This window comes from Chamaea fasciata, unplaced genomic scaffold (genome assembly GCF_029207755.1).
Source record: "Chamaea fasciata isolate MVZ Bird 193981 ecotype frontalis unplaced genomic scaffold, bChaFas1.0.hap1 SCAF_8, whole genome shotgun sequence".
NCBI classification, from domain to species: domain Eukaryota; kingdom Metazoa; phylum Chordata; class Aves; order Passeriformes; family Sylviidae; genus Chamaea; species Chamaea fasciata.
Window position 1 is genome coordinate 725,787 of NW_027094093.1, and position 27,934 is coordinate 753,720.

Here is a 27,934-nt window from a genome sequence, read left to right on the forward strand (position 1 = left end):
CCAGCCGCCCTCGCCTGTGTCCTGTTCAGTACGTGCCCAATGCTTCTAGGTCTTGGAGCCAGGAAAAACTGCAGTGTGCAGCTCATGGCCTGGGATTTATCCGGGACAGGCTTGCTTCAGAAAAGCAACATGCTGGGTTTACAAGCTACCTTAAAAAATCTCATGGACTTCAAGCCCTGTGGAAAATATCGCGTGTAACTGTGTTCAGCTCTCGCGTTAACCAAAACATAATGTTGTGTCCAGGGATAATTTTACCACCGGTGGTGCTATCCGAAATCCAGAGAAATAATCCAGGCCAAACTTCCCATTTATGCAGAAGTAAGCACGACTCAGGTAAAAGGGCAAACATGTTGTGGCTCCTGAGGGTTTGGATTCTTTGGGGCAAGAAAGGGATTTACAGGGATTTCGGGAGTTACAGACAAGCACTTCCATGTTTGTGAAGGTTTGAACTGTCTTCTAAAGGCAAGCCAGGAATTAAACAGCAACCAGACTCTGACACATATGCCTTCCCCCCTGCTTTTGGAGCACTGAAAACGGTGGGCACCTAGGTTATTCCTGCTGATTCCTGCCCTGCTTGCCTTCTCTTAAGACACAAAAAATGCTAGTTGAGGGGAATGGGATTTAGTTGTGAGGACAGAAGAAAAGAAAGACAGAGAAAAACCGAAGGGGGCAACCTTAGACTCATATTTAAGGGTCTCATTACACCAGGCCTGTGCCGTGAGGGGAAGCCTGCTTCCAAAATGGCGTCCTCAGGCCACACTGTTTGCAGCCTGTCCTGCCACCGCTGCAGGCCAGGCCCGGAGCAGCAGCAGCAGAGGTGAAGGGAACTTCTGTAGAATGCAAATATATTTTTACATGCAGGACATGTCTTGAAACTTTGGCTGCCCTCTCTGGCAAAGACTTTGGCTGCCAGGGCTGGCCTTGAGGTGCCTGGATTGCAGCATGAGTCATGCAGGTGGGCTGGTTTGGTTCGGCCTGACTGCAGGAGAGGCATAGCTGACATGGCAGAATTCCCCTTCTGGTGTGCACCAGCATCCGAGGTTTAATATGCCAGTAGGAGTTAATCCCCCCACTCCTAACACTAGAAAATCTTGTTTCTGGGAAGAAGGAAGGACATCAAAGGGCAAGAAGACATTAGCAATGAAACTACTGACTTCTAATGATTTTCGGCCTGGCAGACAGCAGGGAGCATCCTCAATGAAAGGAAAAAATGAAGCAGATGCAGGGATGATCCTGAGAAAGGACTAGCTCCAAGGTTTGGATTGGAAGAGACCTTAAAGCTCATCTTGTTCCAACCCCCTGTGACATAAGCAGGGACACTTTCCATTAGACCAGGTTGCTCCAAGCCTCATCCAACCGCTTCCAGGAAGGGCACATCTGAAGGATGTGGGCATCACAAGGTCTGGCAGGCTGTCTCCCCTCCTCAGCTTGTTTCTGTGGAAGGATGCTATTTATTTCCTCTTGTCAACCCTCTTCCGGGCTCGCCTCTGTGATTGGGAGCTCTCTGAGGCTCATATTTTCCAGGATAACAGGTCAGATTTCAGCTTCAAAAATGATTTGCTGCTCACTGGCAGAAGCTTGAGGATAATTCCAGCTGTGTTCTACTGATCCACATGTAAAACAGAGGTTGCCTTCCTCAAAGGTTGTTTCAAAACTGGCTGTGTAGAGACAATTTGTGACTTAATCCCTTCCTAGTCTCCAGGACAATGGTGCAAACCAAACTGTCTTGAGGTTTTTCTTGCCAGAAGTCTAGTTTGGGTTTTTAATCTTCTCCATGGAATGGCTTTGCCATGTCCCAACACCACCTTTATGATGGGTAAAGGTCTCAATATTAAGGAATAAGCCTTTGGACTTTCTGCCATAGCCTGACCTTGTTGTGCTCCTGCAAGATACTGACAACTAAAACAAGAGTGTCAGGTCATGCGAGAAAAAAGAAAACACAAGTAAGAAACTTCAGCTGATAACTCCACAAAGGAAGCAGGAACATGACCTCTGTGTGGGGTAAAACATACCATAAAGGTAGAAAAAGGGGCTTAATGACCTCCTCATGCCTTATTCTTGGTGACTAAAGAAACCTCAGTTTGTTAAGGCAGCATTCTTTATGTAGCCACTAGATTATGGGAAAAAAAGTTCTTAGGCAGAGGCTGTACCAAGACTGCTGCAGCTTTGTGCAGTCAAAGCAGATAATGTTGTAACAGTAAATGGCCCTCCAAGATTCTTGCATGGTTTTTCCCCTCTAGGGAATTCATCTAAAGAAATAGTTTATCTCCCAAGACCTCTAGAGGCAGCCAGAACAAGGAAGAAGGGTTATGTGCACCCCATCCCTGGAACTGTTAAAGGGTTGGATGGGGCTTGGAGCAACCTGATCTAGTAGGAGGTGTCCTTGACCACAGCAGGGGTTTGGAACAAAATAATTTCTAGGGTCCTTTCCAACCCAAACTATCCTATGATTATATAAAGTGCCATAACCAAAAGTGAAGAAAAAAGGAAAAAAAAATCTCCAGATGTACATGGTAAAGGGTAGGAAGGGTCTGCTTTGACTCCAGCATCTGCTATTTCTTTCTATTTTCTCTTTTTAATATACTACCACAAGAAGAGACACCTCAGCTTCATTCTTGTCTGGTTCAGCAACTTGGATATTAAACGCCAACATTTTCATGGGGATGACAAAGCTGAGAAGTGCTTCCTGCTGGTGTCTGCCAGAGATGGATAGGATCAAGAGCATTGCTCTGCTGAGGCTGTGAGCAGGTGGAAGGGCTGCAGCAATACTTCAGGGGGAGTAAGTGATTCCATGCATTCCCAATCCTCAGTGGAAGGGCCATATCGCTGTCACAGCGTGCTCCTGGGAGCACCTCTGTAGTTTACATGTGTGACAGAGATGCCCACAACTGTAAGAAGCTAAAAGAAACAAGAAAAAAAAAAGGACATAGAAATTAAACTATGCCCCTTACTGTGTTCAGAAGTCCATCTCACCTTCCTGGTGAGGCCCACCTGGCTGCAGTCCCCCTCCTGCCATACATCCTCCAGAATCTCTGCTGACACAATATACATTTTCTGTGGAAAAGCACAGAAATCAGACACTGTGGATCCAGCCTAAACTCCCTATGAACAATGAGGAGAAATTTTGAGAGGCAAGACCCTGGTAGACCATCTATGTTTGCCTGTGGGCTTAGCTATGGACAACCAGGGAAGGCACTGTTAAGTGTAGATATAAAAAAGTTAATTGTTTGTCAAATTAAAGTCTTCTCAGCCTAGCCAGACCATAACAACTTGTTTAGTCTCATTATTACATAGGTCCCTAAAATCTAAGTGACCTAATTATGGATGGGAATTAGCAAAACCCTAAAATTGTTACATGCAATCTCCTAGAGCTGCACCATGCTTTGGTGATACTCCTTCATCCCATGCAACATTATGGGAGGTCATCAGCTTCCTAAATCCTATACCTGGAGAGCGAGGATGATGATGATGATGCTAATGTGTGCTGGGGGCAGGGAGGGAATGGCCTTTCTCCACGGCCTTGAGTTTGCTGAGAATTAATTCCGTGTGTCAACCCCATATTTCCATATTTCTTAAGAGGTTTTAGGAGTCCTACCACACTAGTAAAGCGGTCTCAGCAATCCAGTCCTACCACACTAGTAAAGCGGTCTCAGCAATCCAGTCCTTCCCCAGCCATCACCTTGCCATGAAGGGCTGTGAATCACTGTTGCCTCAAATGAGGAGCATTTAGTCAGAGGAAAACAGAGAAATGTGGCCCAAATTCTGTAGTTGTTACATAAACCCCCTCGCTGAACATCTGGAGAACATCTGAAGTTTAACAAAGCAGGCCTGCAGGCAGAGGCATTTTTGACCTTCTCTGTAATGGAAGCACAAAAATTGAGACTGAAAAGAGGGGAGTGAATATCACCAAAAATGGAAGACAAATTTAGTCCAGCATATTGGGGCCAGCTTTGTCCCAGCCACCTGACTGGGCTTCCACAGTCCTACCTGAGCAGTGCACAGCAGTGGGGAGAGACAAGGCAAGACCGCTAAATATAAGGCGCTGGGCACTTCTGAAGAATTCCTACTGGTCCCTGTCTCCTGGGAAGCCAGCTTGCCACTCAGTTCTGGTTAAAATTGTTTTTCTTCTGGACAAGTTTGAATTTAAAGGGAACATTTAGATTTTTCTGCAAATGACATGATGAAATGATGGGGAAAACTGACAAACACTCCAGAACTGAGGCTCAGAATGTGACATTTTTCGCTGGTTTGGGATCTTCTTTTCCTTTCTGCAGAGGGAAAATGCTAGGGCATGGTTTGGAGTGGAGGGGGGAAATGAACAGGAGTGGGAAAGATCCCTCCTGTCACCTACGTTTTTTGCAAAGAGCTGTAAACTAGCCCAAAGACAGGGAGATCTTTCCTTGGGTGGCTTTTGCATCCCTGCATTGGACATGGCCCAGGTGGGATGTGAGGAGAGACATACAGCAGGGGGAGGGCAGAAGCCCCCTTTTCCCACCCCTTCCTGCTGGCAGCAGCCTATCCTGTGGGCTAGGCATCTTTAGCCACAAATGTGTAGCCCAAGGGCTTGTTTCTATCATGTTCCTCTATGCCTAACTCCTGCCAAGGACTGTGACAAGCCATTAATAGGTACTCCTTGAGCTGTTAAAACCCCCTTTCTTAGGGCAAATGTTAAGGCATTTTTTCCTGATTTTCCATGGAGAGGAGAGCAGGAGATCTGACACAAACAGCTGCCACCTGCAGAGCCGCCCCAGAGCTGCTCCTCAGACTTTCCAGCTGTGAGTGAGATGCCCCCAGTGCTGCAGGGAGCCCAACAAGCATTTCCACAGAGACGGAGGCATCATGACTAAGAGGAGGACATGAGACAATGTCCTGTTGAATGTCCTTGCTGTCTGGGAAACAAGTGACTTTGCATGAATCCACAGTGAAAAGCTGTCACAAGCCCTGGGACACAGAGGTGTGGGCCTAGGAGTTTCCCCAAGGACATTTTAGAGATCTCTTAGGATGTAAAATCAAGATCTGGGAGGGAGGAAGTCAAGTCAGACAAACACCCTAAGAGACTGTGGGAAACAATTTATTTAACAAATTTCCAAAGTGGACAATTTTAGTAAAACATAGGCGTAAAATAAAACTAACTGGTACAATGGAGTTTTGGATACAAAGTAAAGAGTTTGGGGTGCTGATACCTGGCAGTCACTGTTGGTTTCTCCAAAGGGCATGGATTCATAGCAAGAGCACCAAAGGAAGTGCTGAAACAAAATCTCACCCAGCCAAACCACATTTTCAGTGTGGTCCCGGAAACAACTGTGTAAACACCAAGGGCTCACATCACCCACATAAATGATAGCACCTTTGTCAATATATCTGTAGAGTGTGAGTCAAAGACCTTGGGAGATGATGGCAGCCTTTCCCTTGACTTTGCTGGGTTGAGGATGAGGCCTTAATTTGATATATAGTGCAGTTAGTGGGTTTCCCTAGGGCCCAGGTGCCTAACTCCTAGGTGGTCCTATAGAAACAGTACTCCAAGAGAGCTTGCTGGGAATAAGTCAGCTTGGCTCCTCTAAAATGAAAAATTAAAAAAGAAAATTAAAAATCCCACTAACTGGGCTCAGAGAGATTTTCCAGAATGGAGCTTGAACCATAAAACAAGTCTTCAAGTTATTCATGAGGTTCCTGGTTTCACTGTAGGACCATAAGATCAGTAAGTGAGGGAGTGCAGTTATGTAGCTTCTTTTAGGGTTTCCCCCCTCCCCAGGGGCTGCTGCCCATCTTTGCTTTGGTCAGTGTCCAGCCTCCCTGCCCTGAATGGGAGCGTCAGTGCTGAGGGACGCTCCACCACCCACCTCTACCCCAGCCATGGGCAGTGAGTGCCCCATCCCCTGGCCCTGGAGGCCAGAGATGCTTGCACACAGCTTGGGTAGTGCAGTCCAGCCCTGTCTCCTCCCCAGGCATGGGAGATATGAACCAAACTTGCCAGCTGTGACAACAATCCCCTCTCAAAGCTTGTTGAACTGTGACTATTTCACTTGAATAACAGCATTAAGCTAGGATCATCATGAGCTGGGCAAGTACTCAACTGATGTATAAAGGAGAGAAAGAAATTAACAACAACAACAAAAAAGGTAGCTAAAAAGAGCATAATCAGCCTTAAGAGACCAGGCTAGATCTTAGTGGTACAAAAGTCCTCATCCTGATTCTTTCTTGGCAAAAACACAGTGGGATGAGGTTGGTATTTGTGTTCTGATGGCTTATTGCTAGGTGTGCTTGTGTTTTCCTACTGTGGGGAGGGAGGGCAGTCATGGGCAATGAGGGAATTTGAGGCTAACAGAGTAGAGACACAGATGGTGAAGCAGAGGGAGAAGGGAGGGGACTATGTACAGCCGGGCTGTGGCTCTATGGTTATGTAAATTCCTCAGGTTGGTCAAGAATACTGTTTTTTTGGGGTTTTTTTTTTTGCTTTGTTTGTTTTCCTTTTTAGGTGAGACAGAAGCAGCCATGGCCTTGGCAGAAACCCACCCAGATGCTCAGTCAACAGCTATCTTCCTGGAGACAGTTTGGTAGAAGACACCACGCAGCAGAGAGGTGTAGTCGGGCACACGGAAAAGGTGCCGCTCCCCATAGGCCACGTCGTAATCCGCACTCTTCCCTGTGACCAAGACACGGATGTTTGGCTCATTGGCTTGGCTGCCCACTGCCAGCACATAGATCTCAATGTCAGCCTTCTGTGCATCCTGCACAGCCCTCTCAATGGCCCTGGCGGTGATCCCTTGGGAGTGTCCGTCAGAAAACACCAGCACCCTCTTCTTGGCCACGGCGCGGGCAGAGCGCCGGTACAGCTCTGTGATGAACTGCAGAGCGGAGTTTACGTCCGTGGCATCGTTCATGAACTCCATGTTGTCGATGGCCTTGGCAATGACCGTGTAGTTGTACTGGAACTGAGTTTCCACTTTCTGCTGGTTCCGGCCGCTGTACTGCACCACTGAGATGCGCACAGAGTCGTCAGCAGGCTTGCTGGCCTCTAGAAACCGCCCCGCCAGCCGCTTCACAAACTTCTTGGTGGTCTCAAAGTTCTTGCTCCCCACACTGGTGGAGCTGTCCACCAGCATTGTGATGTCTGCTGGCCCAGTGAAGGAGACTGCAAGGGGAAAGATCCAGGGCTTGTTACACTTCAGCTCTTCCATGGAAAGCCGATGAAGTCATTGGCTGTCTCACAGGCTTCCTGCCTTGTCAGACTCGTGAAATCTCCACTCATGCAACTGTTCCTTCCCCTGCCCCAGTGCTGACCTACACTTATTCTTTCACCCGTTCATTCTTTCTTTTATTTGATTTAGGATAGGCTAGGTAGGTGTTTATTTGGCTGAGATAATCTAATGACTCTTGTTTAAATACAGTGGCTCTCCTTGAGTGTCCAGGGAGTCACTTCATCCTCCTCACCTCCCTTCTTTCCATGGAAATTCTGAAGGCTGAATATGTTTCTGACTTAGAGGTGTACTCCATTAAAACCCTTCCTGTACTCACTTTTCAAGCACCTTTCTCCAATATCCCTCCCATGGAGCTGATTTCACTCATGCTTCCACCACTAGATAGTGGAAGCAGGTAATGAGGTCCGTTGCTAAAACCTGGGAGGGTCACAGTCTTTCACAGCCGTCTCTCTAGGTTTGAGATGCTAGAGAAACAACCACCTAAGATTTTTCCCAGCTGTTTTGGGCTGGTGTGTGTGTGTAAAAGAGACCTTGAGAGAGTGTCTTGACAGATCTTGCTCACCTCTCCAGCCCAGGAACATCCCCATTGCACGAGGTGGCCAAGTCGCGCATCCCCACAAACACAAACTCCCACTTCCCCCATCACAGCACCCACAGCCCTTCAGTGTGGCATGAGGAGTCAATACTCACTTGGGCAGGTGTAGTCAGGACATTTTTTCTCTGTTAAGAAAATAAGAGAGATTAATGTCACTAGCTCACCCAGGAAAACCACTTGTCCCACAGAGCCATAGAAGGGACAGAAGTTCACCTGCAGAAGGTGAACATCCACCTTTGCCACCTGTGCAAAGGCTATAAATGTGTATGAAATTGGTGTGGACAGACACGTCCTGCAGCAGGTGAGGATGGGGATCTGACCACAAAGTATTCTGAGACACAAGATGCCCTTGTCCCTTATTTAACTAAATTTGATCTCTGTTCTCTTCCCTCACACCTGCTTAAGAGCATGACGGGGGGTACACAGGGGAGGGCATCCTGCATCCCTGGCCACTTTTCCCATTGCCTCCAGTCACCACCTTTCACCCACCTTGGCAGACGTACGAGGTGATATTCTGCAAGAAGGTGTCATCCAGGAGCTCAGCATAGTTGTCCCTTTGAATGGACAGTCCTGGCCTGGTTGGTCTGCTTAAACAAGCGATGTCATTCAGGTGATCTGGATTTGGAGGGTTCCGGAAAATGTCACCAATCCCAAGGGAAACCACCTGGGGGGAAGTTGGAGTCCATCACTGGATGCATTCGTCATCTAATGCATTCATAACTGTATGAATGTATGCCTGCCACTTTGTGAAAGTGCTTCTAGTGACAGCTGTGTCCCCTGCCCTAGCCTTGTGTAGCAAGGACATGGAGACACCCAGAAAGCCTGCACTGTGCCACACAGCAGCAGGTCCCCCGTGCCCTTACCGGGGTGACATCACACAGGGAGTTGAGCGGGGTGGGGTCCCGCAGAGTGTCAGAGCGCCCATCTGTGATGACAATGGCCACGCGCTTGTCGGACGTGAACCTCTGCAGCAGGTTGTCCTTGGTGAACTGCAGGGCCTCCCCAGTGTAGGTGCCCCCAGCGATCCACTGCAGATTCTTGACTGCCCTGCAAGGACAGACACCAGTGAGCCTGCCAGCCCTGCCCATGGGTACTGGAGGAGCCAGAACATGGCTTGTGACCAAGCAGACACCCCTGCATAGGGATTTGGATGGAAAACTGGCAAGCTCCTTAGTTTAGCCTCAGCACCACTTATGATGCCACCAGTCACTACCTTCCACTAAAGGACATTTAGATTGTTGCAGCTGCAGGAGCTGCTGGCCTGGAGATGGAGGATGGGGGGTGAGTAGGTGTACCTGACTCACAGACCCCACGGACTCACTGCTTGAGCGCCCCGATGTTGTCGATGTTGGCATCCCCCATGGCCACCAGCTCTTGCGTGTTGTCATGGCTGTACTGCACAACGCCCACACGGGACTCCCCAGCTTCAAACTATGGGACAGAACAGAAACCAGTCAGGAGCAGATACCTCAGGGGAACCCAGAGGCTTAGAATCCTGCTGATGTTTTCTCCTGAATGCCTTCATGGCAGGCTCTGATGTTTTTCTTCTGCCTTATTCTGGGCAGGCAGAGCCCCACCAGGAGTGGATGCACATTTGGACCAATTTGGTGAGACAGTAAGTAAAAGGAGACCCAAACCTAGATCTCACATCTCACTGGTCTCAACAGCAGCCACTGGACTCTCAGGCACACAGTGGAATTCTTTGGATTGTCCTGTGTGCAGAGTCAGGAGCTGGACTCCATCCTTGGGTCCCTTCCAACTCAGGGGATTCTATGGTTCCATGAGAAGATCTGTTTTCAAGACTCCTGGTTTTCTTCCGACATGGTGGTTTTGCTACCCAGCTTTACCTTTTCTGCTTATTACTGGCTCTTTGCCATCCAAAAAGTGCCATGTATGCCCACCCCACAAGTATTCAACAACAGATTATGTGCTTTAGATATGGCTAGTTATACCTTCAGGAAAGTCTTGATTCCCAAGAGCCCTTCAAATCACAGAGGTAAATAAAACATAATACAGCAGGTTACCAGAGAGGAGTTGGGAAGGAGACCAAGCATTTATGTCCATCTTCAGACTGAAAGATTTGCTACAGGGACAGTATTGCTGGGTTTGGGCCACAAGGGTCATTTTTAGTAGAGTGCTTAACTGGTGACCTAAATCCAAGCGTGGGGGCTAGACATCAGAAACTTCCAACACACTCCAGACACCTGAAATGCTCATCAGAACAAGGGCGAGACTGAGATGTTGATTGATCAGGCTGATTGAATGCTCAATGAGCCATCTGCTCTGGAGTGTGGGGGAAACAGAGTAGTCTCTTTGCCCAGAAAGAGTGAAATGTCTACTGTGGGACAACAAACTGCTGTCAAATCTCCATCAATTTATGAATTTGGGAAGACCCACTGCTAGCTTGAAGCCAACCCTAGTGGAGGCTTTTTGGAGTGGAGGCACCTCCCCATTTTCTTGCTTGCAGTGAAAAATAAGCAAGTGAACACAAGGATTTCACAGCACTCCATGGAAATCTCACCTTGACCCGCTCGTCCTTGCTCAGGCGGTCGATTACTTTGATGATGAAGTCCTTGGCAATCTGGAAATTCTGCAGGCCGATGCTCTCCGAGCTGTCCAGTACAAACAGGAGGTCGACAGGACCACAGGTGCACTCTGGAGCATGGCACAGTAGGGGAGGGACATGTTTTGCAGGGAGGCATTTCCAAAGGAAGCAGCTGATGCCCGCTGCAGCCCTGCCCAGCTGGGTGCCTATGCCTCTTCCACCCCCAAAGCACGGTGCAAAACAATGCAGAAAAATAGCTGCATAGGAGACTTGAGAGCCAGTTTACAAATTTTTCCATGTGTATTTGCTCCCTAGTAAGACATGGGGCACCTCCAGGCTGTGAGTACCCTTAAACCACCCAGAAATTACTCCATAATCCATTTCCTCATAAGCCTTCTCACTTCTTCCATTCACCCAGCCCAGAAGGACGGAGGTGACACTGGTGGGCTGGAGGAGGCTGACTCAGCTTGCTCCTCTCTTTCTCATAGCTGAAGAACATCATGTGCCCTTGGCTCTTCCTTCAAGCTTTTGGACTGCAAACCCAACCTATCAGGGCAGCATCAGGGTATAAAGCCCAGCACATTCCTCTGCTAACCAGCACAGGATTTGGAAGGAAGAGGACAGAGCTAGATCCACAGTGTGCCCAGAACAGACATCCCAACTGCAAAAAGGGTGGAGAAAATCCACCCTGCTGGCACAGGGCATCTTGACAACCATTTTCCAGTTGGAGAACTCAGCTACATCAGCCTCTAATCCATGTGGCACACTCAGAAATTGCTTCCTGCCCTCCCCTCCCTGGCTTATGCCTGGTCCTCCCTCATGGGCTCTCACTACATCTCCATAGCAGAAGGCAAGGAGCAGGGAAAGGGAGGGATGCAAGGAAGGAGAAAGACTAGCAAATGTTTGCAGAGCAGCTTTGCCAAAAAACACTCACCACAGCAAGCTAGAGGAAAAGGGAGAGAAAGAAAGAACATTAAAATGCTTGACAAAACAGTTTTTCACACCCTAATGCAGACTGCAGGTTTGTGTCTCTGCAAACCCACAGACACCTGGCCTGGACAATCCAAGCTCATGGAAGTTTCTCTCCCACTTGAAATATCCAGATTCTCTCCCATTTCAGGTTGGAATGCCCTGACCTGGAGCACCACACATAGCAGAACTCTGTTTCTGCATATGCTGATGCATTCTTATTTAAATAAAAATAAAAGCTAAGTAAGTCACCAGAGTATAGAGCTCAAAGGCAGTTCCCCAAGTACCCTGTGTATTTCCAGCACTTCATTACTGGCCATGAGCCAGAAATCCTCTGTAGGACATACATGCTGCTTCTTCCCATGGCAGGACACCCCAAACCAGGCCCCCTTTCCCAAGAGGGGATATTAGACCATGATATTTAGAAGAAAAAGAACATTGCAAAATGGGCCACTCAAGGATTTTTACACAACTTTGCTCATATTTTCCGTGTACAGAGCCACAGACAAACAAGTCTGTGCCATGCACAAGTGAGACACAGTTGTTTGAGCCACTCTAGAGATGGAGTTGGAGGTCTTTGGATCAAGGGGACTTAACTGTGGCTCATGAAAGGGGAGATACGCCCATAGATGACATTCCCCTGCCTGGGGACAGGGAAAAGTCAGCTGCCTCTTGTTTAGCAAAGCACTGAGCAGCAGGGTGGGAGGAGAGGTACAGGGATACTCACAGCACATCTTCATGATGATGTCCAAAATTTCACATTCCTGAAAACAGAGGAAAATGAATGTTTGATTAACAGCAAAAGCAATGCACAGAGCAGGCCAGCAAGCAGCACTCCAATCCTGTTCCACTCACATCTGGTCCTGGAGGCCCCACGGGTCCTGGTGGTCCCTGTCAGACAGAAGCACAGAGGAGTTACAGGAGCAGTCAGTCCTATCTGTGGTGTACTCAAGTGATACCTTGCCAAGCAATGCAGAGTTGTGAAAAGCCTCTTGGCTTCCCAGTTGCTGGTCCCTGCACTGGGCTTGGAGCAGGGACATCTGCTTGTTTGCATGATGGCCCACTGCCGCATGGAGGTGGAAGGAGGAGATCCACTTCCACACGTGCCATGTACACCCAGGTGGGAAGGCAGTGAGCACACACAATGTGTGCATGGCTTGGTGTTGCTCCCAGAGCATCCAGAGCATGGAGATATGGAGGATGCATGAAGGGATGGACGGATGGTAGGATGCAGGCCACTGGGTCCAACCCTGACAGGGTCCCTACTTACCGGAGGGCCTTCACGTCCTCTGTGGCCCTTTGCTCCTTTGATGCCACTGGGCCCAGGGTTCAGGTTCTGGCGTGAAAACAAAACAAAACTCACAAATCTGTGTGCGTCAGGGGTAAGCATCTTTCCTCCCAGATGTCTAATGAGCCCTACTTCACCACTGAAGTGTTATCTGAGGTTGCTGTACCCCACTAAATGAGGACTTGGAAGGGACATTGGGGAAATCTCCCTCCATGGGGTTGCAATAAAGCTCAGATCATCAGTGCCATCATCATCAGTGCCACCTGGAAGCCTACAAAGCCTTGCAGAGGTTATGCCCACCTCAGCCTAACAAATGTAGAGGTTTGGCAGCTGTTGGACACAAAATGAACACCTGGAGGGAGGTCCCATTGCTATCCATCAGTCGCTGCTCAGAGGCAAAAGGCTGAAGATTTACAAAGTCTCATGGGCTCTCGCCCATCATTGCCCAAGGCTCCTGCACTGTGCTCACAAGAGAAGAGGATTCAGTATTGCACAGGTTACTCACATCATTGCCAGGGTCACCAGCTTCCCCCTCATCACCTTTAGGTCCAACATAGCCTTTTGTTCCCTGAAAAACAGTATGGATGAGACTGCTGTGCGAGTGGCTGTTGTTAGCGTGGTGAAGTTGGTGCTGGCATGTGGTGACCTTGTGAAAGCTGGCTTGGGACAGGGGTGGAGAGCAGGACATAGGCTCCCCAGCACCAGATTTTGGTGCTCTTGACAAGGAGAACTTATTAGGTAGCTTTCACTGCTACAAAATCACAGAATCGTTTAGGTTGGAAACAACATCTAAGATCAAATCCAACACTAAACATTAACCCAGCACTAAATCAAACCCCCAGCATAGCATCATCCAGCGCTCCTGAGTGACACTCCCAACCCTGAACTCCGGCTCTGGGACTGCTTCAGAGAGTACCCAGCCCAAGCTGCTGCCCTTGGGTGTTACAGCCACAGCAGGACACTTCCACTGGAAGCATCCACTGCAGGGAGAGGTGGGTAGAGGGAAAAGAGGGTTTTGGAGGAGTAGGTTGCTTCAGGGAGCCCATTCCACCGTGCAGCTGATGGAGGAGCTCCAAGTGCCAAACCACCATCAAGGGCAAATCCTGTGTGGCCGAGGAAGCAGCACTTACATTAATGCCAGGGTTGCCTCTGTCTCCTGGCTGCCCCTGGGGATGGAGAAAAGGAAGCATGTTAGGTTGGACAAGTAGACATAATGGTATTACAGTTTCAAGGCAGCACAAAAGACTTACTGGGGCACCTGTGAAACCAATTGTGCCATTCCCAGGAGGACCGTCCTCCCCCTGGAAAGGAAGGCAGACATAAATGAGATAAAGAAATATAGATCCCTCAGATAGCATGGCAGAAGGATGCAGGTCTCCTCAGACAGTGTATCTCCCCAGCACTACTCACCTTTTCTCCCATCAGCCCAGGGTCCCCAGGCAGCCCAGGTGCTCCAGGCAATCCCTTTGGGCCCTGGAAAGGGCAGAAGAAGGAGTCAAGCATTGCACAGCATCATCTGAGCTGTGAAGACAATGACTTCTGGGCAACCTGCTACCAACACGAGCCCACTGTGGAGGTCTTCTACTTATACAGGAGCAATGTGAGGATTTAGATTCAATGTCAGAAAGAAGTTCTTTACTTCAAGGCTGGGGAGGCTCTGGCACAGGTTGCCCAGACAGGCTGTGGCTACCCCATTCTTGGAGGTGTTCCAGGCCAGGTTGGACAGGGCTTGGAGAGATCTGGGATAGTGGAAGGTGTCCCTGCCCATGGCACTGGATGAGCTTTAAGGTCTGTCCCAACCCAAACTGTTCTAGAATTTCTATGAAAGCCAACAGCTGTGCTTGGCTTCCATTTGCTTCCTGCCCTGGGGATCAAACCTGCTGGCAATTCAGGTGGCTGCCCCCAGAGAGCATCTTTCCCAGCTCCTGTGATGGGAAGCTGCATGGTTTGTAGTGTGGCTATAACCTCTCTAAGAAATGACCTGTGGGAGTAGTGGGGAAAGGCAGCTATGGCCTTAAGAACCCATGGAAATGCCTGGATGTCTGCCAGGAAGCCAGTACTGGAGCCGGTACCAATAGGTTCAACAGGGTTCCAGTATCCATGGGATTTGGGTAAAGACCTAAGGGGGCAGCACCTGCTGCTCATTCCTGTATCCTCTCCCTGCAGAAGAAGCGATGATGAAGCAGCACTGACCTCATTGCCAGGGGGGCCGTCATCTCCTCTGTAGCCTTTGGGTCCTGGGGGTCCAGGTTCACCCTAGGGAAAGACAGAGAGCTCTCTCAAAGGGGGTTTCTCTTGCTGCCGCTCCTGCCCTGAGGGGCTGATCTCTTTGTTTCGTGATTTGATGGGTAGAGCTGACCATCACGAGCCCAGCTCCACCTTGGGCAGCCCCAGAAAGGACCTGTAGAGGAGGGTTAATACTGATAGGGAGGTGCTTCAGGAGCTGTGCCTGGCATCTCCTTTTCCTCCTTTCTCCCTCATGCCATTTTCTCTGCAAAACCCTCTGGGAGGTAGATCCCTGCTGAGCATGAATCAAACCCAAAAGCTCTCTGGGCCAAAGTGTGACACCACAGGTATGGGCTGAACATCATATGCTTTCAGTGGCAGGCCCCCAGAGCCATCCCTCTCCTTCAGAGCTCACCCCACTAACAGATGACCTGGTGGGAAGAGGACCAGGGAGGACAGGCTGATGCTTTCCAGGATCAAAGCACAGCTGTGTGGCACAGTGGTATCTCATTGGCCATGACAGAGGTGCCCCTGGAGGATGGTCCTTGGTGCAAGCACATCACCCTGAAGGTGACACAAACCTCCCTGTGCCTCACAGCTTGGACATGTCTGGGTCACAGCCAGGACTCTGGGGAGTTTCTGTCCTCAGGAGGCTGCAGAACCCTGGCAGCATGAGCTGGAGTAGACAAAGCTGTCACGTTGCCAAATCCCATCTGGGCAGTGACCGCTCACTCCAAAAGCTGCAGGGCTGGCCAGAGACAGCACGAGACAAGAGAGGAGGTAGGAGGGTTCTTTTCTCTGAGAGCTCCACAGACGCTCGAGGGACTGCCTCCACCTTCTGCTCAGTGCCCACAGCTCTTTGCAGGGTTTGCTTTCCAGGAGGTGGGATATGATGGTGGATAATGACTGGGTAGCGATGCTCTGGCATCACATCAAGTGTTCAGGCAGTATTTTGTGTGGAGCTGGGTGTGTAGCCAGTCCCCAGTCAATGAAGAGGAAAGAGGGACGCAGAGAGCTGGTGCCAAACATCCATACATACTGTAGGCACCCTTCTTCCAAGAAAAGGTGTCCTTGTGGGTGCAGAAATCTTAAAATTGCACAGCGCAGAGCACTGAAGTGCTCCAAGGCATGTGACCTTATTTCTGCACAAAAGCCCAGAAGAGAGAAATCCTGGAGGGAAGGACAGGAACTTGAGATCCTTCACACCAGCCAAAGCTGAAGCCACAGCATCCTTGGCTCACGCTGGCCACTCTTGTCCTCACTGCAGCAGCACAGTGCAAATCCCTCATGGCCCTGGAGGAGTTTATGATAGATGATGCAGGATTTGGGGTGAGGAAATCTTGTCGACTACTTCTCTGCCTGCAACAAGGACCGACAAAAGGGATGGGCACCGTGGCCAGGAATAGAGAAGGACCACCAAACCTGTCCAGGAGGTTCAGGGAAAGAGCACGCTGGCCTTTAGCTTCTCTCAGATAGAAACAGGATGAAAGGGAGTCACAGGTTAGCAGGAGCACTTTCCCCTTGCCAAGAGAAGTACACTCCAAGGTCCAGAGCTTGCTGATAACACAGCTAGAAAAATACTTGTGTTTGCCAAGGTCCCACTCTTACCCAAACCTAATTATGCATTTATTTTTAATTTGGCCAAACACAAGCATTTTTCCTCAGCACATGGAAAAATCATCTCACTTTGCAACTGGTTTTCAAATCTCACTGGAGTTATGGAAGCCCTGGGACAGCCTCTGGCCTGGGGAGGCACTGGAGCTGCTTTTGTAATGCTCCTCTCTCTGACAGGGGTTTGACTCAAGTTCAGTGGTGGGAAGGGAAAACTGGTGGCCCACAGGCTCAGGGACAGCAGGGAGACCATTCTTTCTTCTCTTCCTCCCCAACAGGAAAGGCTGTCTGGAAGTAGGATCTATCCCAGCCTGGAACCCCACCATGCTTGCATCAAATTTCTGTCTTCTGCATGGTCTTCCTCCTGCCTTGAACCTGGAATGTGTCTCTACCAAAGAGAGAGCAGCTTCAGCCCCAGCCTCTTTTGCTGGCACCAGCTTATGGCACTGATCAGTGGATCGTTACATGCACACATCTGAAGAGCTGCCTTCCCACCAGGGCCACCTCCCAAAAAGACACCTGAGCAAGCTGGATGCTCCTAGACTCTCTGGTCACAGCAGAATCTCAGCTCCGCTACAGGATCTGAAAAATATCAGAACAGTAGGACCTGGACAATCGTCCTGTGGGGATTTGGTGCTCTTCACTGGCATGAGACAGGTTCAAGGGAAGTCCAATTCCAAGCCTGGCAGAAGCATGGCCTTTCTTCAGGCTGTGGAACAGTGCAGGTCTGACATGGGGGTCACCCATACTGGGGACAATGTGAATGCAACAGCCACCCCTTCATGGCTGTTCTGCACTCCGTATCTTCTCCAAGGGCTCTCCAACACTTGGCCAAGCAGAAAGAGGTTTAAAAGCTGTCTCACATTTGTCTGCACGCTGGCCTCCATGCTTCACCTCTTGTGGGAGCCCTGCTCTGCCAGTATGGGAGTGTTTATCTTGACACATTCCTCTATCTTGGGATCCATCAAAACTCTGATGGTGTGGGTAGAAGGGGCATTGTCCTACAGAGCCCAAGTCCAAGGGTAATGTTAAAGTGTGCTTGCTCAAGTGCAAAGATCTTGTTGACCATTGCAATCATTGTCATGGCTGTGAAGGATTGACCCAGCAACACCTCCAGACCCCAAGTTGTCAGCTGGGAAGAAGGAGCCTTCAACTGTGCAGGGGACAGAAGCCTTCCTCAGGCTGCAGGTGGCGAAGGCTGCAGGTGGCCCACCCTGCTCTCCAGCAAGCCTGTTTGGACTGAGATCTGTTCGTTGAGGCACACAAGGCACAGGCAGACCCCAGAGCCGGAGGGCCACACCTTGCAGTCAGCAGGGTCTGGGAGAGGCCGTCTCTGCAGGGTGCCAAGGGTGTCAGGCACACCTTTGGGGACACGTCAGGATATCCTCACCAACACAAGATGTCTCACTGACACCCCTGACTGAGATGAGCAGCTTCTGGCCCCAGGCCTGAACATTTTGTGTGTGGCTGCAGCTTGCACTTACCAGTTTCCAGTTCTGTCATGTGTTGATGTCTGTTTCCATGGGATTGGGAAATAGCGTGCAGGTTGTTCTGCCCCCAGACCAGCAGCCAAGTCTCCATTTTTTTGGCCCTGTTCATATCCTGGGTTCTCATAAAAATCCCTGCCTTTCTTCACCAGCTTTGCTTCCTGGTCTGAAAGATGCTGAGAAGTCATCCCAAGATGCTATCCTATCCCACTCTCCCTGGCGTCCCAACCACTTCCATCTGGGATCCAGAAGGTTAAATCAAGCTCTTACCTGCTCACCAGGTGGTCCGAGGGGTCCTTCCCGCCCTTGGTCACCAGGTGGTCCGGGCTCTCCCTGGAAACACAGACAGAGGGCATGAGAAGCACAAAGAGAAGCAGGCGTGGGTGCAAAGGGACCTGTGTGCAATGGGGAGCATCGGTGCAGCACCCACAGCAGGATGGAAATGCAGTCATCCAAACAGGCAGGAGTTTGAGGCAGATTCAGGAATTGAGTAGGGAACTGTCAGAGGTGGAGGGAGATAAAGACAGGCTAGTGTGGCCACCTTGAATCCAAGAAGATAGCCCTAAGAGGAAGGCCTTGTGAAGCTTCATCTAGGGGACATTTTTCAGCCCATTTTGTGCCAGAAAAGCAAAAGTGTGGAGAGTTTAACCTGCAGACACACAGACCTGGCCTGGGACCCAAACCAGCCATACTCTGCACCCATGGCTGCTCTTCTAGAGCAGTTCCTGCCCTGGGCAGTTGGCATGGAGAGGAACATGGCTTCCAGGATAGCTGCATACTTCCTCCAGCCTGCCATCCCTATGGAACTAAGGGGATTTCCATGGGAATTAGCCACAGATGAAGACAGAGACACCCTCACCTCTCACTGCCAATGTTCTCCCCTCTCCTTTGCTGACACACAGAACCCTGAGCCAGGGCTGTTTGCAGAGAACTGACAGCCCAGGAGGGTGCTGAGTCTCAGAGAAAAACCTGAGTCTCAATGATTTTGCACCCCAACAGTTCCAGTAGAAGGAAATACACCATAGACATGGCTCTGTTCCCTTTCACTGAACAGCCTTCCACCAATCCAGCAGAGCTGCATCCCAACAGGGCAGTGTGCCTGCCAAATCCAGGCTGGCTCTGCAGCACCTTCCCCATCCAGACCCACAACCAGGAATGAGCAAATTGGGGGGGCAGAGGAGAAGGGAATTTGAGGGAAGCGGTTGAGAGGTTGGTCACCTAAAGCTGTTGTTTGCAACCTCGAAGTGTCCAGATGCATATGCCAAACAGCAAATATAAAACACAACTTTCAAATGGCCCAAAGACATTTCTGGCAAGGTTACACAGCCTCGTGCTTGGACTCAAAGTTGGAAGGAAGCGGTCCATCATCTGCTGAACAATTTAACTGCAGGACACTGGCACACCTTCACCTCCCGTACATCTGCCCCGCACACCCTGTGCAGCAGCCCTGATGCTCCCTGAGCAGTAAACAGGAAGGGGGAGGCTGTCAGAAGCCCCCTGCCAGAGCTACCTCCTCCCCGAGGCAGACCTCTGCTTCCCTCTAAGGCTGTCCTCACTTCAGGGACAGGGAATGAGTGGTGCAAAGGTGGATGGGGATATGGGATGCTGCTGTGGAATGCCCTGGGTCCCACCACTCCTACCCTGCACAACCACCCCTTGCCCCTCGCTGTGACGTGTGACATGGCTGTCGCCTGCCACGTTTGTCCTGGCGTGTTGAGAGTTCCTGCCTGTCCCTCCCACACTCACACTCGATGACTCACCCCAGCAGGCTAGAAACATACTTTCCTAGTGACTCCCACTCAAAAGGGGAGGGAAGAGTGTTCCCTTTTCCATCCATGCCCACTCATGGTGCCCTCCTGCCCGAACCACTGGTAGCCCAAGCAGCCCCTGAGCATCCAGGGGAGGACACCTTGACTCTTTCCTCTCCATTAACTTTTCCAGCTGTGAGGAAGGAATTGACAGCTGTTCACCTGCTCTTGGCTTGCTGGGCATGCTCTCCTCTGGATTTTGGCTGTTTGGTGATTACCTGCTGGCATAAAGGGGCAATTTCTGGGGAACAACAGCAGGTCACTCCCAAATTGGCAGGTCAAGGCACTAAGCTTGCCTGCTGGCCTGCAGGCTGGTGGAGTTAGCTCCTGGACAACTCTTTCCAGCCCCTGGCTTGCAAGCAGCACCCTGTCTGAAAGCAGATGCTGACGGCTGCCCTGGGGGTGCAGTTACCGGCTGTCCTCTCGGCCCACGGTCACCCGGCGAGCCTGGGGGTCCTCTCTCTCCATTGCTGCCCTGCAAAGAGAGGGTGGCATCGCAAAGTCAGGGCCAGCTCCCAGCTCCCCTCCCTCACTGCCCGCCTCTGAGCAGGCTCAGCCTCAGCCCCCCCCCTCCTCTTCCAGAGGGCACCAGCCCCTGCCCTGGACAGAGGTGCTCTAACTTACCCGTTCTCCAGGAGGACCATCCTCACCTAGAGCACCCTGTGGAGAAACAAGAGGGGTGGTCAGGGGGTGGGGATGGCCAGCAAGCATACACAGGGGCATCACAAGTAGAGAACTCACATCATCACCAGTCTCTCCTGCTGGTCCAGGCTCACCCCGGTTCCCAGGAGCACCCTGCAAGGCACAGGGATGCAAACAAGAAGTCAGACAGGTCTGGAGCAAAGCTCTGCACACCTGAAGAGCTTTGTTCAAGCTCTGCTTCAAAGCCCAGGGTAGAGCAGGGGTCCTCTCACAGAGAGCAGAGGATGTTCACACAAAGGTACTTCTTCACCCACCTTTTCTCCAGGGTTGCCAGGAATCCCCTGTCGGCCAGGTTTTCCATCATTCCCAGGCTCCCCCTTCACAAGAACACAAGGCACTGTCAAGACTGCATCCAGCAGAGATTTCAGCTCCCACAGCACAGAAGCTGTCAGGAGCCACAGTGCACCTCAAGACTCTTTCGGGGTTGTGGCGTCTCCTCATCCCAGCAGATTCCTCCCTACTCCAGTCCCAGTGAAAGCCACCTTTTCACAGCACTCCCCTGATATCTCAAGGATGCTTTATGCCAGGCTTGTGGGCACTCACAAACCTTGGGCACGCTATGGGTGATGAGGACCATCTTTTAGTGAAGAGGCCAGGTTGGACAGGTCTTGGAGCAACCTGGTCCAGTGGAAGGTGTCCCTGCGTATGGCAGGGGGTGGAATGAGGTGGACTTTAGGGTGCCTTCCCATCCACACCATTCTGATTCTGTGATAGACTTGCCCCAAGCAGTGCAAGGAATTTCCACCTGCAGGAAAGGGGTCCCAGCATCCCCCCTCTGTGTGAGGCTGGGCAGAGCAACTCACCTTTGCTCCTTTGGGTCCAAAAGCACCAGGATCTCCCTTCGGTCCAGGCGGGCCTTGAGCTCCCTGTTGAAAATCAAGGCAGCATTGCTGAAACCTGAACTGGTGTCACCATCTGCAGGAAACTGGGCATGAACTGAGCATCCCAGCAGCCTGGCAGGCAGCTCCCAGTTGGGATGGACAGGAGGGACATGGCCAGAAGAGAGTCCTGCACCACAGAGCCGTGCAAGCTGTGCTGCACCCACATTGCTGAAACATTTCTGAAGCTCAGAGGAAAATAGCAGAAAAGGTGGTTTTGGGCTGTGGTAGTGTGACCACAGTGACACTGGTGCCACCACAAATGTGTCATACTGGGAGCGTGGAAAAAGCAGGGAAACTGGGGAAATACAGTGTCAGGATAATTTTTTTCCAGAGCTGCATCCCAGGCAGCCCCAGGGCAACTGGGGACAGCTTCCAGGCAAGGATGAGGCAGACTGCCCCAAGGTCAGCCCCGAGCTGCCATGGCTGGGGTAAGCATCGCACATTTCCAAGCAATTTCGTATTTCCACACACCATCATGGCACCATCATGCATGCAAGGGGCACCCACAGGGTACCTACGTCGAATCCAGGTGAACCTTTGCAGCCAGGTAATCCGGGGTATCCAGCTTCACCCTGTCAGGCAGCCAAAGCAGGAATCCTCAATGAGTGACACTCATGGGAAGACCCCATCCATCATCCTAGACCCCTGGAAGGGACATTCCAGCTCCATCCCTGGCTGGTAGATGCATGGCCCTGCAGGGAGGGAACTCCACTGCCCCACAGGTTTCATCCCCAGACTCCACCATGGTTTTGCAGTAGCAAAAGCCAGGGTGCTCAGGCCAGCAAAGTGCCCTGGAGCAGAGATTTACCTTTATGCCATCAATACCATCGATTCCACGCCTGCCTTTCTCGCCCTGAAACAGAGTACAAGGACCACAAAGTGATTCCCAAATTCCCAATGCCCCGCAAATGTCAAACAGAGAAAAACGATGCAAAAGCAGAGTCTGACCTTGGCTCCTTTGGCTCCTCTCGAGCCCTGCAGAGGGAAGGAGAGAGGTGTCAGATGCCCATGCAGAGCAGATCCCCCCCCCCCCCCCTCAGTCCCCACACCAGCTCAGTCTGAGGGCACAGGCATTCACCACTCCTCTGCACACCACCAGTGTGTGCAGAGGATCCCCACTCCTGGCTCAGGCGGGGCCAGCAGGAGGGGTGGATGTTGGGGCACATAGCAGACCCCAACACCATGCAGCTGCAGGGCCAGCCCGGGATAACCATGCATGGGGACACAGGGATCTCCCCCAAAATCCCTGTGGTCCTCACCTTTTCTCCTCGGCTTCCTTTGTCACCCTGGAGAGGAAAGGAGAAAGGGAAATGGGAGAATGAGAACACTTGCAGCAGAAAGCCTGTGGTCCACCTCTGAACTACCTCTGTGAGCCTGCAGCCCCACATACCTTCATTCCTTGGTAGCCAACAGGTCCCATGTCTCCTGGCCTGCCCTTGGGGACAGAAACATGGTGTTACAGAGGCAGATACAGTCGCCACCATGGGACAGCATCCCCCCCAAACTCTTGATATGGGATCAGCTGCCATTCTCTCACACAGGAGCCTCTCCCGTAACTCTGCTCCATGTTTTCTTGGTCTGGGAGCACAGGATCATTGTGGAGGACCAAGAAGACCTGCCTTCACCTCCACTATCTCCAGGTCTTCATGGAGGTGAGGGAAACTGGGTGCTTGGGGACACATCATTTGGGATGAAAACGAAGGGTAGAAAACTCTTGGGAAGAAAAAATGAATGGCATGGGGTTTTCAATTTGGGGACACACAAGATGGGTAACTGCATGCTCATATGTGTGGGAGAAATGTTCCTCCCAAAAATAAGTGTGCCCAGGAAAATAAAAGAGGGAGGAGGAGGGAAATAGTTTCCTTATGCTCTCAGGTTATTTACCAAAGGTTTCCCTGTAACACTGCTGTGCTTGTTGTGTCAGAGGACACTGAAGGGAGCCCAGAGTCCACCCCTGGGCTGACACACATGAGTCAGAGATGTGTCCTGCAGGAGGGATGGCTATTTTGGGTGAAGAACAAGGAAGCCTTGTAGCAAGAGGAGGAGTCACTCCACTGCACAGCATGACTGCACAGCCCATGGAAACAGGGTGATGCTGGTGAGGATGCACCCGAGAGATCGGCCAGAAGCAGCTGAAAACCAGCCCCTGTGCAGAGCCACCAGGGCTGGTCCTTCACTTACTGGGTCTCCAGCCTCTCCTTTCTGGCCAGGAAGACCTGGCTTGCCTCGTTCTCCCTGCAATACAGGACAGAAACACAGTTAGTTCATCACCCCCAGGAATAGAATGATGGCCTGTTGAAAGAAGAGCAGGGAGAATGGGAGCAGAAATGCTCCATGGATACAGGGAGCAGATGGTGCTGGCTACATGGGAGCATGGTGTGGGTCCACGTCCCACAGGTGACCCTGGAGGCCTTTTCCAACCTCCGTGGTTCTACGATGATGATTCCAGATCTCTGAACATCCCCATTGAGCCCATCCCACTGCCCCAGTCCCTCACCTCATGGCCAGGGTCACCAGGAGGTCCAGGGGGCCCTCGTGGAGGCTGCAGGAGAGAGATGTGGGTTAGACCAGCCTGAGGCACAGCCTGGGACCACGGGAATAAGAGGGAAGGGGACAGGGCTCTCAAAAGCCTGACTCACCTGGCACTCGAAGGAGCAGCACTGCACAGAGGGAAGGAGGAAACAACATTAGAGGAGGGGGCAGCAGCCGGGTCAGGATGCACCCTGCTTGGGGAAGGCTTCCCAGGCTGACAAGGGTTGCTTGCAGGGCCGGGCTGTGCCACCAAGCGCCCCTTAGCCATGGGTCAGCCACAGGGGACAGGCTCAGTTGCAGGGGGACACTCACCGATTGCTCTGTGTTAAGTTTCTGCAAGACAAGAAAGCAAAGAGAAGAGTTTGAGAGGGACAAGGGGGCCTGGGGAGGGCGTGGCCTGGGGAGGGGGTGGGCAGTGCTCACAATCATGTCGATGATGGTGTCGATGGTCTCCTCCACATCAATCTCTCGCGTGGGCTTCAGGCTGGTGGCGGTGAAGTTGCGGCGGTAGGCGTGGTCTGTGGCGATGATGTTCAGCCGCTGGTCCTGGGGGTGGGGAGCCAGAGTGAGATCTGTGGGCACCTGTGCAGCTCTGAGTGCCCTTCCGTTGTCACATTGGGGACCCCCTGCCGGGAGCATCCCTGCTGTGTGGTCCCTACCAAGTGGTTGGGGGAGATGGCAACAGAGAACACTTTGATCCCCAGGAGTTTGGCTTCATTGGCAGCATCATCCAGGCCTCCACAGGGCTCCTTGTAACCTTCCAAGGGATGTCCGTCAGTCACCACAATCAGGTATTTATTCTCCTTGTGATGGGAACCACTGGAGGGGTTTAAACACGGGATTTAATGTTGAAAGGATTTATCTGGAGAGGAGTGGTTTGGACACCTGGGGACACTCGCCTGAGACAGTGCCTCAGCCTGAGGTCAGGGCGTGCTTCATCCCAGCAAAGCTAGAGCCACTTGCCACCCCTGTCCCTGCGCTGTGACCTCTTTTCCCAGCCTGGGGACAGCTCTGCACAGTGCACAGGGATGTCCCAACACAGAAGCTCCCACCCTCCACCCGCCAGAGGCACACCACCCCCACCTGGCTGTGCCCACCACCGCCTCACTGCCTGACCTGATGAGCAGCTCCTCGATGCCGCGCTTTATGGCGCAGTCAGTGTAGGTGCCCTTCCCAATGTAGTTGACGGCTGACACGCGGTTCTTCAGCTCGCTCTGCCCGCTGGGCATCGGCGTGAGGCTCTTGATGAGCACCACCTCATCACTGTAGTGCAGCGCTCCTGCGTTCCACACTAGGTTGCGGTCACAGCGGTAGTACCTGCACGGACACACCAGGACATGGGGTTCTCTTCATGTACACCAGCACAGAAAATGCAAATCCTCTGCAGAATCGGGATTTGCCAGGACTCCCTGCTCTCCTGCAAAGCTGGGACACGCTTTGCATGCAGAGCACAGCACGGGACCCCGGGGCAGCTTGTCCCGTGGGTGGAAGGGTTAAGCAATGCAGTGAGTGGGCATCTGCAAGGATCAAACAGCTTGGCAGAGGAGCTTCTGGAAGAGGTGCCAGGGGCTGGAGCTGGGCAGGAGGGGCTGAGCCAGGCAGCTAGGGGTGTGTGTGTGGGCAAGGCAAGTAACCACTGAAACACCCTGCAAAGAGGTTTTCCACTGCCAGATGTATTAAAATCAGAGAGGGAAGCCTCCCTCAGAAGGATGTTCTGACTTGGGGAAGGATGAGTGTGTGTGTGTTGCAACCCACATATGTCCTGTGCACTGACATATCCAGCACCTGTGACTCCCTGGGACAGAGGCATCACCTGTGCTTTGGCCACTGCCCCAAAAAAGGTCTTTTCAGGATATGGGGACCAATCCCAAAGGGTTACGATTTCTTTTTTCAGCAAGTAGGGGCCAGTCCCAAAGGAGCGGTGTTGCACATCTTCTCTCTGCCCAGCAGGAGCTGTCCCAAAGCCACCTGAGCCTTGTCCTCTGCTGTTCCATCCATCCCACTGCAGGACTGAGCCCAGGGTATTGCACAGGGGAGAGTGATGCTGCAGTGATGGAGGCCTGGCAAGTTGTTCCCAAGCACAAGGCTCCTGGTCACTCAAAGCCTTGTGAGACAGCTCTCCTGCCTGGGCAATGGACAGGTGAGCTGTTAACCCCCTCCTACCTATCCTGAGATGGGGTATTGCCCTTCCAGCTGGTGCAGCACTGGAACATCCCCATAGTGCCCCTCTGGGCACCAGCACACATCTCCTGATGCCCTGAGAAGCTCAGCAAGACCCACATGCCGCCAGAACTTGTGGTGCTCCCATGCATCCCTGGATCTCCTGTCCGCAGTCAAGGCCAGCACCACCCCCTCTGGGATCTGGGAGCTTTGGTGCTCCTGGGCATCCCTGAGTGGCCTCTCCAGGGATGCCAGGGTCATCCAGAGTCAGACAAGGGTTAGTGGCTGCAGAGGTGGGTGAGGAGGAGGCAGATAAAGAGCTGGGGAATGGGGTGGGTAAAGGGCACCCAAACCTGGGGGTGCACCAGTGGCAAGGGAGGGGTTGCTCTGCAGGGTGCCTGTGAGTGCTGGGTTTAACCCCAGAGGTGTCCTGCTGTCACCCACACACCTGGGTGGTTCTGGGCCTGAGCACGGGGATCAGCATCGCTTTGGCCCTGCACAATAACCACACGGCCACCCAGAGGTGGTGGGGCCGGGCTGCCACATCTGCCGCTCCAGCAATTCCTGTCTTTCCCGAGGGTGGGTGCAAGCAGCCCTGCTAAAGTCACACTGCTGCTGTCAGCACAGATAGAGCCAAAACAGAGCAGCCGAGAGACTGGGAGAGGGAGGAGAGGCTCCCATCCCCCTCATCAGCATCCCTGCTTTCCTTTTTTCCTTCTGTGGACAGACATGCAGGGGGATCTCAACATCCCATCTGGCAGCAGGCTCCATCCCCAAAGCAGCCTGGATAAATCCCTGGGGAATGTACCTCTGGGTCAGCTTATCAATGAACCGGTTGGTGAAATCTTTCACTTGGGTAACCAGGTCCCCAAAGGGCTTCACCCTCAGTGCAACGCTCTCTGAGGTGTCCAGGACGAAGAACAGGTCCACAGGGCAGTCTGGGAAGAAGTGGAGAGGCAGGAATTGGCCGGCGGTCCTGCAGCATCGCCTCCCCCTCCCAGGCTTCCTGCACTGCCCACCCGATTTCTCTCCTAGCAGACTCCCGGAATCTGGGCTAAGGGGAATGCTTTCACATCCCAACCCCCTTGGCATCAAGAGTAAGCAAGATCACTTTTTCAGAAAACATAATTTTGTGGCATTTAACACTTTCCTTCTCTGTTTCCATTCAAAGGATATCTTTGCAAGACCTATACTACTTAGTATACCAAATAACATGCAGCTGCAGGAACCGCTCACAAAAATGAAACCATTTTAGCAATCAATGCAATAAAAACTAAAAATTTTAGGACAGATCCTGCCAAAAAGATAATTTTACGAAAGAGCAATAACATAAACTTCCCTTAAGAGCCAGCATCCAGCCCAGAATAGTTCAGAAAGCTGGACTGGTATCAGCTGTTTTCCCCCTCTCCTATATCCCGCTACTACTGGTAACTCCCGACCAGACAGAGCCAAGGAAAAAGAGTCAAAAACACGAAAGTGGGTACTTCTTGCAGATCCTCTCTAATCCTACATCGCTCTCCTCAGCAAGTCCAAACATCCCAACAAATCTCCGGTGTGTCAGCAGCAGAGGCATCTGCCCCAGAGGGAAACAGCAGTCAGGCTTCTCTGCTGATCCTGGGAAGGAAAACCACCCTGGAAAGCATTCCAGGCTTACCTTCTGCGCTTGAGACTTGGGTGATGATTTCTGGGCGCTGAGCACATGAGCCCCCCCACAGGAAGCCGGCCGGGAGCAGCAGAGCGAGCAAAATGTCTCGCAGCCTCATGTTTCTCGGTTCAGATTACCATCGAGCTAGATCCAAGGAAAAAAGCAGGGAAGGAGAACCCAGCAGCTAAGCGAGGCCACGGTCCGGAGGCAGGAGTCGTTGAAGATTTTTTTTACCACTTTCCCCTTGGTTTCTGTGGGAGGAAGAGAAGGCAGGAGGGTAAGGGTA

General features: G+C 51.7%; 1 protein-coding gene across 1 annotated transcript; it reads right to left on the reverse strand.

Moving 5' to 3' along the window:
* Nucleotides 1-5,055: 5,055 nt before the first annotated feature.
* COL6A1 (collagen type VI alpha 1 chain) lies at nt 5,056-27,913 on the reverse strand. Its single transcript, XM_066189323.1, has 35 exons — nt 27,658-27,913; nt 26,812-26,941; nt 24,960-25,160; nt 24,503-24,662; nt 24,267-24,389; nt 24,156-24,176; nt 23,951-23,971; nt 23,809-23,853; nt 23,493-23,546; nt 22,702-22,746; nt 22,571-22,597; nt 22,260-22,286; nt 22,120-22,164; nt 21,830-21,883; nt 21,234-21,296; nt 20,685-20,747; nt 20,470-20,523; nt 20,353-20,388; nt 20,141-20,203; nt 18,191-18,253; nt 14,790-14,852; nt 14,007-14,069; nt 13,847-13,897; nt 13,727-13,762; nt 13,102-13,164; nt 12,579-12,644; nt 12,164-12,199; nt 12,036-12,072; nt 11,274-11,282; nt 10,316-10,449; nt 9,116-9,225; nt 8,658-8,841; nt 8,284-8,458; nt 7,890-7,919; nt 5,056-7,132 (listed from the first exon to the last, which is right to left on the reverse strand). Exons 1-35 carry the CDS (start codon nt 27,764-27,766, stop codon nt 6,522-6,524), a joined length of 3,072 nt encoding a protein of 1,023 aa, XP_066045420.1. The 5' UTR covers nt 27,767-27,913; the 3' UTR covers nt 5,056-6,521.
* Nucleotides 27,914-27,934: the final 21 nt, after the last annotated feature.